At 35.5% G+C, this 18695-nt stretch overlaps 1 protein-coding gene across 3 annotated transcripts in view; it reads right to left on the bottom strand.

The window, feature by feature from the left end:
- Nucleotides 1–18695, bottom strand: part of STS (steroid sulfatase) — a 106745-nt gene that overhangs the window by 48169 nt on the left and 39881 nt on the right. For all 3 annotated transcript variants that reach the window (XM_054271834.1, XM_054271833.1, XM_054271835.1), the window contains exon 6: nucleotides 13638–13774. In XM_054271834.1, the coding sequence (XP_054127809.1) occupies nucleotides 13638–13774 (137 nt within the window). The remainder of the gene's footprint in view (nucleotides 1–13637; nucleotides 13775–18695) is intronic.

The following is an 18695-nucleotide window of genomic DNA, read 5'->3' as shown; positions in this document are numbered from 1 at the left end:
TGATGTAGACTCCACTCTGTCTTCTCTAGATGACAATCAGAATTTAGGAAAAAAAAAATACACTGAGAGCCATAAATTATGATTTGGTGCCTTTTCCCCCTGGTATATGTATGTGTGTTAAACATGACATATATATGCTGACTTCCATTCCAGAGGATCCTGTTTGAAGGGAAAGCAAATCATTTTTCAGGTCATCCTCACTGATGATAGATTACTAGCTCAAAAAGATTACTCACAATCTCATCAAATGGCACTTTGATTCCTTAATTCATCTAAGTGCTCTTGAAAAATATTCACAGCCTATTCAAAAAGAATTTTTGTTGAAGTTTCAGAGTAGTATTAAGTAGCACAGCAGATGCCTATGAGGAAGAAAATCTGCCTTTTTCTGGTCTGAGGCCTGGAAAGAAAAATATGCCATTTTTGTTTTAAATTGGTTTGGAAATACTTAAGGACTCTGCTTAGACCAAGATATGTTTGATGCCTCTAAGACATGGTGGAGTCATGAGATCAGAGAGGGCCCTGAGACCATTAGGCTCCTTTCTTTGCCTTTTCTCTGATTTTCACTCATATAATAATAAAACAAAAATGAGTATGTTACATGTTAAATTTATAATTATTCTGAATTTGCCAAGGTTTAACACTATGAATGCTATATGTATCTTGTTTGTAATGAGAAGTTACAAAAATGGACCAATATATTTTTTCTGTGTGAAGGGAAGGCAGAATTCTGAAAGGGCTCTGCCTTGCATGTATGGATCACAGTGAGATGTGTTTTTTAGGATAAATCTGAAGGCTAAATGTGAAGTGAGGAAGGATCATTGACAAAAGCACCAGAGATCAGCTGAAATATTTACATAAATACTTGGAAAAAATTAGTCTAACCGTAATTAGACTATTTGGGGAAGAGAGGAGTTATTTCTAAGGTAAAGTCTCCACAGAACAGATGGCAAATAACCACATGAAGGCCCTAGGCAGCACATTTGTTACTTATGGAATAGCACTATTCCTATGGATAGACAGGCAGGTAGAGGGTTAGTTCCTCCCTAATAATGTATTTTTTTTAAATTAACTAATCATTTCTGAACCTAAAAAATCAAATTTAAGAATTTGTATATAAACAAATGTCTTTGAACAGGAAATGTTTGGAATCTTCACATTTCACATGAATAGCTCTGTAACACACTGGTGTTTCAGTACCACATACAGAGAGAAGTACAATCCAGCAAATAGATTTCTGCTCTAGAAGGCACTGGAAAAGTATGGCTGGCTACATACAGGAACTGACTCTATTGTTACCAAGATTCAATAAGTAAATATGGTAACAGTAGGATAGAGTATTTGCATACATTTCCTGATGACAGATTTAATATACCAGTTCTTCCTATTTAAAACAGCTATTTTCAACTATTTTACCATGAATTATTAAAGTTAATATATAACCAAGGAAGTAATTAAATGTCTCATCAAAAATCAGTTTACATTCTGAGAGGTAAATGTGATATTATTGTCTAGTATTTTTTGCCAAGAAAGTCCTCAAAGCTCTCTTTAACTAGGCCATCTATTTTTTCATGAGCAGCACCTGGGGGTTATTGCACAAGAAGACTGGTAAACTGCAGCAGAATCACACAAAATTTGGACTGAGAAATTGAGGATATGGAGCTTGACTACTTCAGCACTAAACAGGCAAGAATATTTAGGATATGTCCTGTAGAAAGGTTTTAGGCTTTTTTTTTTTTTTTTTAAGGACAACTGCCAATTTTGTGCCTCTTTAAAAAATGCTGATAAAAAAGCCATCATAGCTGCACTTTGCTCATAACACCCTGCTAAGGTGTTCAAACATTGTTCTGTAGGATGTGCTGGTTATATTGTGTCTCACTCTGTCCTGATATTGGTTTGGAAACGGCCTTCAAAGATCATCTACTCCAACCTCCCTGCCTTAGGAAGGGACATCTATCACTAGATCAGGTTACTTAAAATCTGGCTTTGAACACTTCCAATGATGCAGCATTCACAACTTTTCTGGGCAACCCGTTCCAGTGTCTTACTACCCTCCCTCATTGTCCAATATTTCTTCCCAATGTTCAATCTAAATCTACCATTTTGCTGTTTAAAATTTTTGTCCCTTGCCCTATCACTACAAGTACTGGTATCAAGTCTTTCTTATAATTTATTTTCCTTTAAATATTCTCCCTAGAGCTTTCTCTTCTCCAGGCTCTCTGTCAGCCCAGCTCTCTCAGTCTGTCTTCACAGGAGAGCTCCTCCAGCCCCCTGCTCATCTTCACCAACCTCCCCTAGGCCAGTCCTGAGAGGCTCCCACCTTTCCTGTGCTGAGGACCCCAGAGCTGGATGCAGCACTCCAGGTGGGATCTAGCAAGTGCAGAGCAGTGGGGCAGAGTCACCACCCTCATCCTGCTGGCCACGCTGCTTTAGATGCAGCCCAGGACATGGTTGGCTTTCTGGGCTGCAAATTCACATTATTAGCTCATGTCCAATTTTTAATCTGCCAAATGGAAAGGATAAATTATGTATTTGAATTGTAAGTAAATTTTAAAAAAAAGTATTTATTACTTGCTTAATGTATAATCTGTGATTTTGTGATGTCAAAATCAACTGAACTCTGGATTAGAAGCACTTTGCTACCGTTTACACAGCAATATATTACACATTGAAATACTCTATATTGGCTATACTTTTCCCATTAGCACAACTAGGATCTTCCTGGATTTTATTGTAAATAATGTGGCATCCTGAACTATAAATTTCTTTCAAAAATCTGGCGTAAGTTATCTTAGGATTCACAGAAAGACAAAGTTTGTACTGCTTTTTTTGGGCTAGGCCACTCTTTTCTTTAGGATTAAAATGCAGTTACATTTGTATTATTTCTTGTTTCCTGCTTTGTTTTTCAATGCAAGTCTGACTAAGAAATAAGAATAAGTTTGATTTCTAACCCACAACTATCTCAACCATTGAGAGACAAGAGCCTAAAAAGCCAAAACACTTTACCTTCACAACAGTAAAATGGCAACAGTACTTAAAACCATGTAAACTGAAGGACCTAAGTTAGTTACACTTAATTGTAGCCAATGTAATTGTGACATTAAGGACGAGTCCATCCAGTAGCTTTCTAAAAGGACACTTGTTGAAAAAGGAAGATTGCTCTCTTCTCCTCTTTCTCCTTCTTTCTATTTTCTCTGCAAGCTGGTTAGGAAAGAAGGAGGTAAGGGAGAGAAGAATGCTCTGCCTCCCCTCTTGTGGAATCATAAGGCTGCAAGATCCACTAAAGCTGTAGAATATAACTTCATGCTGGTCTAAGGCAAGAATTTTATTATCATGGAGTCTTTTTTTGCTCATCCCAAGTAAGCAACTGAGCCCTTAGGGGTCAGGTGTTCCTTTGGATATTGAGCTTACTACTGTAATACAAAATCAGTTCAGTGTTCTCAGGGTTACTGAAATATGCTCTTCATAAGGCAATGTTATAAAGAAAGTTTCATGGGTAGGGAGAGAGAATGATTTAAAAATAGAAGTGTGTATACAAAGTCAAAGGAAAGCAAAAACAAAAAGAAAACATTCAAAATAGTAAAAAATAACCTGAGTACACTATGAAACACACAACCCTCGTCCACAAACATCAGTATTAAAAAAGAATGATAGAAAAGAAAAATAAAGATTTAGTTTCAGTTTTTCTTAAACAGCATCCTAAATTGAAATAAAACTGCCTTTTTACAATCAAGAGGTGAGGGGAAAAGCTCCAGAGCAAAATTACCATTTTACCAGACTGCCTTTCACTAGTCACTGCATCATTACTCTACTGCTTTTCCTAGCCCTAAAAAATTCATTATTCATCTCATTATTATATTTTGTTATTATATAGAAAGCAATGAAAAGCTTTCTTTAATGCAATATAAGCAACTATTTTTATAAAAATAATGATATTTAGCAGTATTATCACCCAGCCTATTATATAGTGTGGTTGTTTTAGCAGTCAAATGTACCATTGAAAGATTATCAGCCAGAGTCAATAAAAAACCAGTTCTATAAACCTCATCAATAACAGCTTATTACCACCTGGAATTTGAGCCTTGTTATTCAATGGTATGAAATTCTGCATGGAAATTCACTAATTGGAACCAATCTGTTGATGAAGAATACAGAATCAATATTATCATAAGCTTTATTGTATGATTACTGCTTTCATTCAGAATTAGATCACCTTTTTTTAAGCAGAACAGTCTCAAAAAAAATTAAAATACATTTCCAAAGAAGCATGAAAATGTTTCATATCTCTCTCCAAAAAAACTTTGTGGATTATTTTAAAAGAATCTCTAGTATTCTCAATATCATCACTGAAACTGAAATGCACATGATCAGCTTTAGGGTTTTTTCTACAGCTAATTGATATGCAGCCAGCTATGAAAAAATGGTAAAAGGCTGGAAGACATTACCTGAGTCATCACAGAAACTGTTCATATCATTATAGTTCATATATTGAAAAAGATATTAAATTATCTTTAAAAAGCACTATTTAGTCCCCAGAACCAGAAGAAGACATGAGTTCCTGAGCCCAGGTGCACATTGTAACCATTTCCAGCCTCCAACATGGATCAAGACTGTCAAAAAAATTACTTTTCCCCTTCTCAATTCCCATGCCAGCTGAATTGAAGTCCTAATGCTTTACTAAAGATCCAGATCTGGATTACTGAGTAACTAGCAACAAAGTTATATCTCAGGAGTTAAAACTGAACATCATCTCTGTGTCTCAGTTTTTCTTCTGGGAAACAGATTAATGAGATTCCCCTGTCTTACGAAGGCTTTGTGAAAATGCTTATTTGCAAATCTGTTATACACTGTAGCAAAGTACTGACACAGAAGAGATGAGACATGTCAAAGTATCTGTCTTCAAAACAGAACTTCAATAGCATGTGTTAAATAAAACATGAGAACTCATATTTAACAATGAGGAATATACCTACTGTTGAGAAGCTGCTCATTAAGAAGGCACTCTGATAAGGAGATAGGATTCCAATGGGAAAAGAAATGGCATGTAAACATATGTTAGAAAACTGTACCATGAGACACAAGCGTAAGAAGAATGATCTTTTTCTGTCTTTGAGTACTTGACTTCATAGTCTTACAATTGTGCCTTCTGCATGTTTGTATGCATTTATGGGCTGTATCATCTATGATAGGATACTGGGTAATCCACTACAAAACTATCTGAAGGTACAAGGAAGAGGTGTGAATGAGAAGGTTTTAACACACAGATTAAATCTTTGACATTTTCAGTCTCTTTGTTCCTTAGTTTCATGTCAAGGCTTTGTCTTTCATGTCTTTCACAGACATGCAACTACCACCAGCAACATCCTTCTTTTCTAGCACAGTCACACAATTTATAAAACCATGATTACAACCTCCCTAAGTACCTACACAGATATGCTTTCAGTGTCAAACTACTGAAGAAAAACATGGCAAAAGTCACGTTCCTGAGGGCTGAAGGTTAAGGCTGACAACAGTAACACTTCCAGCAAAGTGAGTAAAGTCTGTCATCCTGATCCCTTGATCTGGATGACTGTCTTACTAAATTCTTGTGGAGTTTTTCTAGCACAGTGCAAATGTAATTTTTTTAAAGCTTCACAGTATCTGTGTTAAAAAAGGTTGCTATGCAAAGGCCCTCGATGAGCAAAACCTTCAACAGCTTCCTTAAAACTGTTTTTCCAGTCTGTATTTTGGAGATAATCTACAATTTGAATAAAGTTAGACCCATTTTGTTTCCTTATTGTAACCTTTATCTGAATATTCATACTCAGACCTTTGTCCATATTGACTTGAAGTCCTGCAGGTCAATTTTGGTTTAAATCTGTGTTCTTAATTGTTCTGAATTGTTCTTAATCTTGCTGTGCTCCTAATCTCACTGATAATGGTTTTGCCTACCCAATTAAGCTAGGAGCAAAATCCAACCACACCACTTATTTGTAAAATTAAACTTCAGAGGCAAAGGTGAAACAAAAGGTTGGTTGCACATTTCATTAGAGAACTTCCTATCCTCCTTAGGATTTATCACTGCTTGGAGTCATCAGGATTCTTATTTCTAGTTTATCTAAAACAGGCTTTGAGCTTTCTCTTACTAATGGAAATTAGCTTGTCTAAGAGTAATGCTAATTTTCTTTCACCGATTACACCATTTTGATACAACACAATGTTAGATGTCAAGTCACTGTTTTTGCAATAAACCGAATTTTAAGAGCTTCATAATTAACAGAAAGCCTTTACATTTTTGAACATTACATGATTACATTTTTGTAAAGAAAAATGCTCAGTGCCCTAGCACACGTAGTTCTGACAATTTAACTTCTGTAGTATCAGATGCAAATGAAACCTCTTAAGCAGCTGGCAGCAAATTTTGAACCACACAGCACTATTACCACAAACTACATTACCCTGAATTTTTCCATCATGGAATACTAAGACATTATTTGAACATGACTGATTAAAAAGTGCTACAGAAATGGCGACTTAGGATGTGCCTTGTAATCTTATAAATAACGTGCAGAGAAGGAGCTTTGCTGTATACAAAGATGTGATATATAAAAAGAAACTACACTTAAAGAGGATTAGGTTGATCAGGAGGCTTATCATAGTGGAAACAGGAGTCTTCATCACCTAGTCACCTCCTAAATTTGGTCCCATTCAGTAGTGACTTAAAGTCATTGCTGCTTAGTGACATATGAAATGGGTTTGGGTTTTAGAGCATATTGTAATTGGAATGCATCCATATCATAAAAGGCAGAACCACAACTGTTTTTAATCTGCACCCACACTGACAATTTTCCCAGATGTGACCTAAAGAGTGAATGTGCTTCAAGAGCTTAACTACTGTCTTAGCTGAAAAAACAGTCTCTTAATGCTTGGATAAGAGCAGAATGGCAAGACGGGGTGGGAAAATTCTATCCTAGTCACAGAATACCTGTATTGGCTGGATACCTTCTTCCTCAGGGTGCTGGCTGAACCTCTTTTATGATAAGAAATCCAGCCTAATATTAAACCTTAGAGATTTGAGATATACACCAGTATACATTCAGAAAAGCAAGGTCAAGGAATGCACTATGAGCATCAGGCATCCATCTCCAGATTTTTAATTCTATTTTTTGGTTTTGAGGCTCAGCCAACATTATGTCACATTCACAGTAGCTGGATAAGATAAGTGCTTATCTGCTGCTTCTGATCATGGGGCATCATTCTGCTTTGCTTACCTTTTTAATCAATGTTGCTCTGTTACAAATGACTACATGAGGTGAAAAGCCATGATAAATTAGGCTTATCTTGGTGTGCAGGATTTTTACTTGGAAAAAAAAAGGATAGCTCAGTTTTGTTTTTTTCTTAAAGCAATAGGAATTTGTCCCTTTTTTTCTTCTCATATTATTAATAATGTTTATTTTGATTTTTAATACAATTCAAAATTCTCAGAAGATTTGTGATACATTTTTAGGTTGTCCCTTATAGAATAGGTTTTTAAATAAAGGTTCAAAGTATACAAACACTGCAAAGTGATTCAAAGACATGAAAATTCAAAATAACAACCACTAACAGTTTTAGATAGTTACTGTACAGTATTTGGAAGAACATTAAAAAAGCCCACAAAACCCCCACAAAACCCCAAACATCCAACCCTTAAGAATGTAAGTTTAGGCCAGAACAGCTTGAAAAAAATATTAAAATTAAATTTTAATTACTTTGTAATTAAAAATAATAAGTCAACTTTAAGAGCTTAAAGGATTGTGAGTTCAAAACAATGACTTTTAAAAGTAAAAAAAAAATTACCCTTTTTTCTCTTTGCTTTATGAATCCTTTCATCAGAGCAAGAATTCCTATGAGTCTTTTGGGCATAGTTCAGTTTTCTGTCTCCTAAATATATTATATTTTCCAAAGTAACTTTTGTTTTGCATCTGAAACCATTATTTTCATTTACTTGGTGTTACATCTATTACTAAAAAGAGAGTAAGATGCCACAGGGGTCATTAAAAATAGTTTATATTAAATTGGAATGGTTTTCACTTAGACCTTTCTTTTACATCATTCCAGAACAGAAAAAAGATTAAAGGAAAGGATGTGATCAAGTTCACTTACTTAGCATATTAACTATTTAATCATGCACAAATTCATCAGATAAAGCTGTGTAAGAATTTAGTTTTCATCATCTCACAATTGGGTGGTATAGACATTAGGAACCTCAGCTTAATCCTGCACATATTATATTACTGATATAATCTCTTTAATAACACTAGGAAATCTCATTAGGGAATAAGTAAATTAGATGTTTTTCACAAAAGTCTGGTGCTGGCTTGGTGGAGTTTCTGCCCTTCTCTTCATCTTTGAAAGAACTTTGTGAAGATATGCATTTATAGAAAATTCTTAATAATGATAACAGTGGAATAAAAAAAAAACCAGTTGAAAAGTGGTCTGACTTTCAGATAGTCCTCCTAGATTGTACCCCAGCTGTCCTTTCTCAGTGAAGAAAGTATGCTTTACATCTGTCTTGCTGCATTTCAGTGCAGGCTATATGCAGGCTACCCCAGAGAGTTGTGTTGCAGAGTATTGCAAATGCTTCAACAAGTCATAAATGTTCCTCATGTGAGATTCAATTTCTTCAGATACCTAAGGTTTAATTCCATAGTTACTTTTACTTAAAAAAAAAAATGCAATATTATTTCCTTGTAAGGAAAATCTACTCAAGATGTCATCAGCATCCTCAAAATTTGTCAATCACTAGTAATGGAGAATCAAAAATTGGCTTATATTGGAAGGGACCTTGAAAGATCATACAGTCCAATCTCCCTGCCACATTACTCCAAGTCCTGTACAACCTGAACCTGAATGCTGCCAGTGATGGGAGACCCACAGCTTCTTTGGGTCACTTGGTCCAGTGTCTCACCGCCCTCATCGCAAACAATTACTTCTAATAGCTAACCTAAACCTGTTCTCTTTCAGTTTAAAACTGCCCCTTGTCTTGTCTACACAGTCATTGGCAACAAGTCCCTCTCCACCTTTTTTATAGACCCCCTTTATTTATTGAAAGGCAGCAATAAACCTGGAACCTTTCCCTCCCCAGGCTAAACAATCTCAGCTCCCCTGGTTAAAGAACCTTAGCTCTTCCAGCCTTTCTTCAGAGAAGAATTGTTTCCAGACCTCTGACCATTTCTGTGGCTTTCCTCGGGGCCTGGATGCACTGCTCCAGGTGAGGTCACACTAGACATGAGCAGAGGAGGAGAGTATCATGACAGTATCTTGCTTCTCTTTGCCTCAGAGTTCCTTTGTTTCTCTACACTGGCTTTTAAAGGTTATATTTGATTTTGTTCCAAATATGATTTTACTTTAGTGAACAGATTGTTTGGCTTTTTTTGTTTTCTCCAACATCTCACAGAATCACAGAATGATTGATGTTTGAAGGGACCTCTGGAGGCTACCTTGCCCAAGCTTGCTCCTTAAACAGGGCCACTTGGAGCTCTGGACCATCTCGAGAATTCACTGTCCCTATGGCAACCTGGGTTAGCGTGTGATCATCCTCAGATTAAAAAAGTTTTCCCTGATGTTCAGAGGAAACCTCACATGTTTCAATTTGTGCCCATTTCTTCACACCACTGGGCACAAATGAGAAGAGCCTGAGCCCATTCTCTTTACACCCTTCCTTCAGGTCAATAAGATACTCTTCTCCAGGTTGAATAGGGCTTCAGTCACAGCTCTCCCAGATTTTTCTATTAAAAATTGCTCTAGTCTTTCTTATAACCCTTTTCAGGACACTGTTCCTACAAAAAACACACTTTCTATAAAATTCTATACAACCTTTTAAGGTATTTAAAATAAGAGTTAAATTTAAGATGCTTTGGGATGTTCCCTCGCCTCGCCTCGCCTCCTACTTTTCCCTTTCCCCTCCCTTCTAAATAACTAATATCTGAAGACTTATACTATTTTCTTGTAATATTAACTTTATCCTAAGACAGGTCAAAAGACCATGGGAGAGAGGCAGTTTAGGCTTTTCAGCTTTCAGGACATTCATATAACAAAGACATCCAGACAAGGCCCCCACTTTACAGTTACCTGGTATGTGACAGACCACAATTTCTGAGACTTTTTTACATCTAAACCTTTCAGTTGGGATTGACCTACAAAGGAAGAAGACCTGATATGTAGTTCTGCTGCTGCTAACAAAATAATAACCAGCCAGTTGCAAAAGTGGTGTTGGATTAGTGTCTTCACACAGCTTGCAAGTCTACAGGGGGCTCCAAAACTCTTTGCAGTGATCTGTTTTGGATTAAATTAGTGGAATGCAATTTACATCAAAAACAATTTCTGAGCATATCCATTTTTCTTCCTATACTCAATCAGGAATGAAGGAATGAAAGAAGGGAATACAGGAAGGAAGAAAAGGATGATAGTGCATTCATTGATTCATTCATCATTTCTTTTTCCATTTTCAGACTGTAAGATTATTTCATCTGCTCTCATATGAATTATAATTAATAAAATTAATAAGGTGCTTAGCCTACATTGAAAGAAAATTAATGTTATTAGCCAGAGAATAATTCTCTAAGGCATGTTACATGCAGTGACATTATAACTGTGAATGCTTTCAACATTGAATTCTGTTATACATACATCAGTATGAAGAAGCAATAGACATACATGGTCCCAAAGCTTATCAAGAGGCTTTGTATTTTGGATTTTTGACGTGGATTGTAATCATAATCTTCAGTGTTGGTTTAAGAAGTCACAAACATGAAATATTCAAAAAAGTATTTTATTAATGTGTCTTTTGGGCTTTTCTCCTCCTAGCATGATGATTGCCTTAAAATTGAATAATTGTCCTATTTGGTACTGATTTTCAATAAATAAACAAATGAAAATGAACTGGTTTTTATTTAGAATTTTGAGTCTTGAGTGGACTTTTCCATCTTACAAGAAAAGCTTTTGCTTTCTCTCTTGGAAATGGCACCTAATATCTTTCTGATTCCATCTGACTTCTCAAATAAGGAAAAATATTTCAGTTGCATTCCATTGTTCAATCTTTATGCCTTTATGTCATCACTGGTACCTGGTAGTACTTCTACTTGCAACTTCTACTCCTTTTCTACTCCTTTTTTTTTTTATTCATCCACAAGGGTCTTCCACAACATGACTCAGTCAGCAGAAAACACTGTAAATTTCTTTTAGAACTCAGTGAAAGTTCATGTATTTTTCCTACCAAAGGTCAAAGATTTCTGATGTTGTTCTATAATGTAGTTTTCAATACACTCATGTTTTCTTCATATGCTGTATTTTCTTTACTTAGGAAGTCTTGCAGCAAAGTGTTATATCTGGGCTATGTTGTTCTTACTGCTCTTGCAAGTTACATTAATCTGTGCATAAATACTAATTTTTGTCAAATGAATAAAACCTCCATTTCTGAAAAGCTTACAGTATCCACTTTTTCATTTTTTCTAGACAATTTTTTTAAGAACTTTTTCTACTGTAGACTCTTCAGAGGCATTTTCAAGAACATACTGGTTACTGACATCAGCAATACAGTGAATCAATCTACTTTCTCTGACATGGCTGATGCATTAAAACTGGACTTTTCAGTGGAGGTTAATGGAAATAAGTACTCCCTTCAACTGAAAAAAAAGTCTATTATTCTTCCAGATTCATTTGGAAATGACAGCCATGACTTTTTTTTCATCAGGCTAACAATGGAGAAGAAAGTAGCAGAGGAACTAAACATATTTTCTACATGCTGGAACAAATATGCCATCTCTCATCAAGATCTTACAAGACACAACCAAAACTGAGATCAACTGAAAAAAAAATTGTTACTTTTATACTAGCAAATGACAGTTGTGGATCTGTGGATCTGTTTCCTGATTAAGCTGGCTCTACTGTCCCTGATGCTTGTGTAATGACCAGAAAAGGACAATACCTGAGGAATCTTGTGTATCTTCTCTAAATTTGTTCTAATTTCCTATATTATCACCATTAAACTTGAATCCCTGATTTAGCCCAAGCTTTTTAAATAGCATGCTTCTGTCCTACAGTTGGTTTATTTGACACATCTCCTAAGAGCTTGTGGTCATTCTGGAAAAGAGCAGTGGTTTTCAACCTGTTACTACCTCTGCATCACTAAATAGCCTGAAACAGCAGCATGTCAGCTACCCTGCTTTCCAACTTGCTGTTTAAACCCTAGAGACTCTCTCTGGAGACTTTCCTTCCTTTGCAGCAAGGAAACAGCAACATGTAATGGCAGCAGCAAAAAAAAAAAAAAACAATTAGGCTGGAATAAAGTAAATAATGCACAACAGGAAAAAAAACCCAGGAAATCAAACACAGACAGTAAAACAAGCTAATGTCCAGTGGATTGCTATAATGTGGATGCAAACAGAAATTATAACATATGCATTCTTTAATCTAATGCAAGTACCCAATTGACCAAATGCTGGTGGCCACTGATAGACATGGTAAAGATTCAGGGTTGACAGAACTGGAATAAAACAAAACTTGCTCTCTCTTTACAAAACATGATTTACAGAAGAGTATTGTTCTGTTATCTCCTATATTGAAAATCCTTCCTAAGCACATTACAGCTTCCCACAACAGTTCTCCCCATTCCTACAAATACTGCAATAAGTACATTACAAATCACTAAGTATGCTGTGCTGCCTTTTTCCCACTCTTTCTTTAACTAGACTTCCTGATGCAAAATATGCAAAGAATACATGTTTAACTGCTCATGCTGGCATAATTTATGCAGGCACCAAAGTTAAATATCTGTTTATAGCAATTAAGTCAGAAAGCTTTCTTGAAGAAAGACAATTTGCATTGACTTGTACTGAGAAGAGAATCAACTTGGGGTTTACAGGAAGGAGGACCATAAAGTCATCTTTAGTGCCTACAGTACTGCTTTTCTACCATATGATTATCTACAAATATGAACTGTTACTTGTTTTCACAGGTGATTATCTGTGAAATCAGAGAAACACTTCTATACATCTAGATATACAGGAAGCCTGCTGAAAGATTTAAGGACCAATTCCTCTCCAGTCTCAGAGAGAATGGAAGGCTCTAAAAGTCAAGTTCATTTTTTTGGACTATTCTTCATAAACAGAAGTCGATCTCATCTTAGTGATTTCAGTAATACAGAGAACTCACTGAAATAATTAGCAAACTAGTTTTCCCAACAGTGCATATTATATACTTAATTCGAAAATATTTTGATTCTGATATAATATGGTCACTTTTTAAAATAATAGATTGTTTTATAAGGATAATTTGAATATGCAAGATGCATTCAGAAGCTCAGAGGGTTGGATTTAACTACTCAGCTTCAGAAGTCCACAATTAGATATCCACATCTCTGCTAAGTCCATGCTGAATAGACCCCCTTCACAGTGAAAGAAGGGAATTTCTTTTGTAGGACACAATAAATTTGGCAATAAAGTAGATATTACAAAAGTTGAGACTATTGTGCTTTCTAAATGACTGTTTCTTTTCCCTAAGTATAAAGGACAAGTATGACAGATATTCAATAGACACAAATCACTGGTCTCAATTTGGTGAACATGAACACAAGCCATCATGAATTCCTTCCACTGCTTTTAGAAGCACATGTAACATACCTACACTCCAGTCCATTTCCTCCACTGCATCACCATATAAACCATGCTTGCTCTTTCCTTTGAAATTTTCTGAAGCATATAGAGCAGTATGGACGTGAAGATAAGACAGGAAAAGAAGAAATGGTGTATCAGTGTTCCTGGAAAACAAAGCAAAACAAAACCACAAACTCTTAGAGTATTCTATAATCTTTCAAATAAATCCTTCTTCAATAGAGTTTTTTTAAAAAGGCTCCCTGTACCTCTCAAAAAAACAGACACCAAAGCAAAAAAAAAAGCTGAAAAGGAATAATGTAATTGATTACAGGATAATTCTGAATAAACACACACTCAGGAAAAATGCCACTTTTTTGTGCAAAAATAAATGACAACATCTATCTTAATACTATTTGTGATATATATTGGAAAAGGACTTGTTGTTCAAAGGCAGGAATCTAGCAGTTTCTATATACAAACATCTCTCCACATTTTACAAGGATATTTTTAAAAACCTGAATACAATTTCTGTGCAAAAACATAGCCTCAGCACTACATATTCATGTGAAATACAATTTCCTTCCTCACAAAGTCACATGGAAGCTGATCAGCTAAACTGTTATGGGGACCTGTGTCTTTATTCTAGACTAAGGTATATGACCAAACCTCTTTTCTTTTAAAGCTCTGTATGTGTATGAATGTGACTCTACATAACCTCAAAGTCATACCAATATAAAACTTTTTGTTCTCAGAGTAATGAACAGTCTCCATTGTCTTCTGTCTATTTCCTAAACAGACACAAAAGAAAGAGTGCAATAAATAGACTCTCTGTAAATTTTGCTGTTCATGTGATCTGTCAACAGGATATTTACGATCAATTCCAGCAGGCTGTGAAAGCACAGCTCAAACAAGTACTTCTGCTTATGCATTATTTATACTACTTTATTTAAAATTGTGCCATCCTAGCCAAATTTACTGCTATATGCTCTAACAGTACTTGCAGTACATTATGCATATTGTAAATATCAGCTGAACCACAAAAGCACTACCCACAAAACTTGTCTGGATCTCACCTTAAAGCACACAGCTAATTGCAGATTACTTTTATTTTATTTATCATAGTTTCCCCCACCAAGCTGTGGTGGGTAATACCTGTGAATCACATCAACATCAAATGGAGACCATGTATTTCCTCAAGCAATTGGTTCATCCACCCTTTAAAGAGGGGAGGCCCAATACAGGCATGCTCATAAAAATCACTTCTTCAAAATTAGCAAAAAAATCCTAACATTTAGAACTTCAAAACAAAGTTTTTTTTAGTACAAGATATTAATCTGATATCAATACTTTCATGTTAAAGAAAAACAATTAAGCTTAATTTACTATATTTATGATCCATTTTCCTCTCTCCTTGGTTGGATCTGTTTTTTTCACAAGTTGAATGATTAAAGCTTTTTTTTCTACTGGCACATACAGTAGTAGATAAACACAGAATAATTTTTTATCCATATTAATCACTTGATTAGTGTGTTTCTGATGGGGATTTTTTTCTTCATAAAAAAGTTCTCATTTTTTTAGGAAACCCAGAATAAAAAACGTTCTTCATGTGGAAGATTAATAAAAAATATTTTAATTATCTCACAAAAATTTGTGCATAAATACTGTAGTAGTTTATTAATATAAAGTAGTGATCCAAAACATTTACGACATGTTTTTCATAAAAGATACACTTTCCATGAAGTTGTTTGTTGCTATTTGAAAGGTCATATATGTGAGAACTTTTCACAATTTTAGCAACAAATAACAAGAGATCCCTGAGTCAATGAAAAAGGTTGAAAATATCACCAATTGAGGTAAAAAAAGACATATACCTTAAAGTTACTTATTTAATATATACATAAATCTAATACCGACCTCTCACTAGAGAACTTTATTTCAAGGCAGATGATTTTTGTTTTACAACTTGCATTTTTAGTTCCTGGGATTATTGTTGACTTTTTCCTTAAACACAGTTCACTGAATTGAGATTAATATACAAATTCTAGGGTAAAACACCACAAAAAATTATTTTGTACCTTAACACTGCTGGCTATATTTAGTTTACATGCAAACTACCTTGTTCTAATGCCATAGAGACACTACATTCTCATAACTGTCTTCTTGTTTTGCTAAAAGTATCAACAGCTTCCATTACAAATGTTATTTTCAAGACATAATATTCAAGTTTGTTTTGTTTGTTGAATTCACAGAAAAGATCTAACTTTCATGAAAAGTCATCAGATCAATGATTGATATGGAAGGGCACTACATCATTCTCTTTTTTCCAACTAAAATTGACAGCTTTTGATTGACAGCTTGCTGTCGGGTGGAGAAGTGTCTCACCCATTAATATCCTCTAAAAGATCAGAGGCAGCTATTTATCTCCTGCCAAAACACTTTGAGAAGAATCATGACTAAATACCTTTACTCTGACCTTGAAAATGGAATGACAATACCAGCTAGGAGGCAGGAGAGAAATTTGACAATAACAGCTTAACTCCTGAACCACTTCAAAAAACAGCTCTTTCAAAAATGTATTTCCACTATCTTTTACACAGCCCAAACACAGAGAATCTCCTTTTCAAAAAATTTGAGATTTTTTATCCTCACATGAGTTACACAGTTTTTTCAATTTATCAAGTAGCTAGAGAGATTACACACATCTGACATAAGATATTCTTCAGGGTGCTTTTAATGCATCTTGAAAACATCTTAGAGCATCACATTGCTGGTGACTCGTCTGCATTGCAAAGTACCGGGTTCTTCTTTTGTATAGTGAGGTGTCTTTATGTTACTCAAGGATTCAGCTCAGGCTTGAGCTATAAAAAACAGCTTTAAAGTGTGTGAGAGAGCAATTAAAGCTAATCTGACTTTGTGCTTCAAACCCAAGTCTTTTAACTTTTTCCCTGCAAATCTGCTTTAAATGCTTGCTGCTCTGAAAACTCCTTGGGCAATTGCTGGCTTTTCTGTGCACTTAAGTGGCACAGTCGACACATTGCAGGGAAGGAACACCACCCAGAGGTGCCTGGACAAGCTTGAGATTTCGGCCCATGAAAATGTAATGAAGTCAACAAAGCCAAGTGCAAAGGCCTGCACCACAGTTAGGTTAATCCCAAGCACAAATGCAGGCTGGATGAAGAATAGATTTGGAGCAGATTGGGGAAGGACTTGGGAGTGTTGGTTGATAAGAAGCTCCATATTAGCTGGCAAAATATACGCTTGCAGCCCACAAAGCCAACTGTATCCTAGGCCTCAACAAAACCAGCATGACCAGCAGGTAATCCTTGAACAATTCCAGGGATGGGGCATCTGCAACTGCTCTACCTGTTCCAGTGCTTCACCACTCTCAGAGTAATGAATTTCTTCATAACATCTCATCTAAACCTGCCTCCTTTCAGTTTAAAACTATCACCTGTCAATATCTGTCCTTATAAAAATTCCCTCTTCCCCTTTTTATAAGCCCCCTCAAGGTACTGGAAGGCCACAGCTAAATCTCTCTTGAGCCTTCTCCATGCTGAACAACTTCAGCTTTTTCAGCCTGTCCTCAGGTATGAAACTCAAAGGAGTTTCATCCCATTGATCATCTTCTTGATCCTCCTCTGGACCCACTGTAAGAGGTCCACATCTTTGTTGTGCTGAACACCTCACACCTAGACGCAGTACTCTAGGTGAATCACCACTGTGTCAACACAAGCAGATAGAAACATAACATTTCCTTTTCTGCCATTTTCCCTCAACTAAAAAAATTCTTCTTATTCAGTATCCCCCCAGTGGATAAATTAATTAGTGCTTATTCCCCACAGATGCCTTCTCTACTTCCACATTATATCACCAGTAAGACAGTGCTCTTTGTGATAGCAGTGGATGAATACACTTCATTAATCTTGCTCCTGCAGGAGGAAAAGCCAAATTTTGGCTCAGTTGTGCAAAAGCAGGACTATTCTATATGCTGGATTTTGTTTTGTTCTGACTGCTAACAGTGCTAAAATTCTTGTTAGTCTGGATCAATTTATGAATGAATGTTTCTGTTCTGCTCTTTTAAAATATACACCTTCAAACACATTTGCCATATTTTCAATTTTTTTCAAAATCAGAAAAAGAACTCCATAACTTGTAAGAACCATAAAAGGTGTTGAAAATGTAACAGAGAGAGAAGGAAAAATGCAAATATATTTGAGCCATGTAAAATGTAAATATATTTTCTGGCTCTTATAAATATATAAGAGCCAGAAAATCTGACTCTTTCTAGTAGATATTATAAGTAGAATTTTTTTACCACTATATCTGCTTTTTTGAAATAATTCTTCTATGCCAATAGGTAAGATGCTTCTACTTTTCCAATTTCATGTCTTCATTGCTTCCTTTAAATACTTAAGGTAAACACTTATGTTTTTATTTCCTTTCTATACAACCTTTTTCTCCCCCTCTGAAAGAAAATTTTGCAAGCATGGAGAAAAAAAAAATATCATCCAGTACAAGTTAAACTCATTACTAAACCCTCTCATCCACAAAGCTTTTGAGTCCAGCATACAGATCCACCTCTGTTTTAGAAGTGTCCCATTGACCATTCAGTCTGCCAATCACGGCAGAACTAGTGAGGACTCCAACAATTCTTAAATGATCTAAAGATTTGGAAAGTCCTATATGAACCCACTCCTTCTTCCTGTTACCTTCTTGTTCAAAATGCATAATCAGAGGTCTGGGAGAAAATGCACGAAGACCTAGTAGAGTTGTTAGAGCTTATAAATTACTACATTTTCTAATATATGCACACATATATATTATATGCATACAAAGATACACAAATTCTTCTCTATAATTTTTATTTTGCTGTAACTATAAGGAATATTCTTGTAGGATTCATAAAAACACTGGATTTGAGAACTGTAACTTCAGTACAACATGACACATGGAAAAACTCTAATGATACATGGAAAAACCCTAAACCACAGTCTGCTACAGTAGCTAACAAAGAATTTGAACAGGTGTTGCAACAGTGTTTCAAGAACTAAAATAGAATAGATAAGAAGAAAATTTACAATTTAT

Source organism: Melozone crissalis, unplaced genomic scaffold, assembly GCF_028551555.1.
Source record: "Melozone crissalis strain CALT ecotype California unplaced genomic scaffold, PUWL_Pcris_2 ptg000013l_1, whole genome shotgun sequence".
NCBI lineage: Eukaryota > Metazoa > Chordata > Aves > Passeriformes > Passerellidae > Melozone > Melozone crissalis.
Note: the sequence above shows the minus strand (reverse complement) of the source record. Positions and strands in the feature narration are given on the sequence as shown.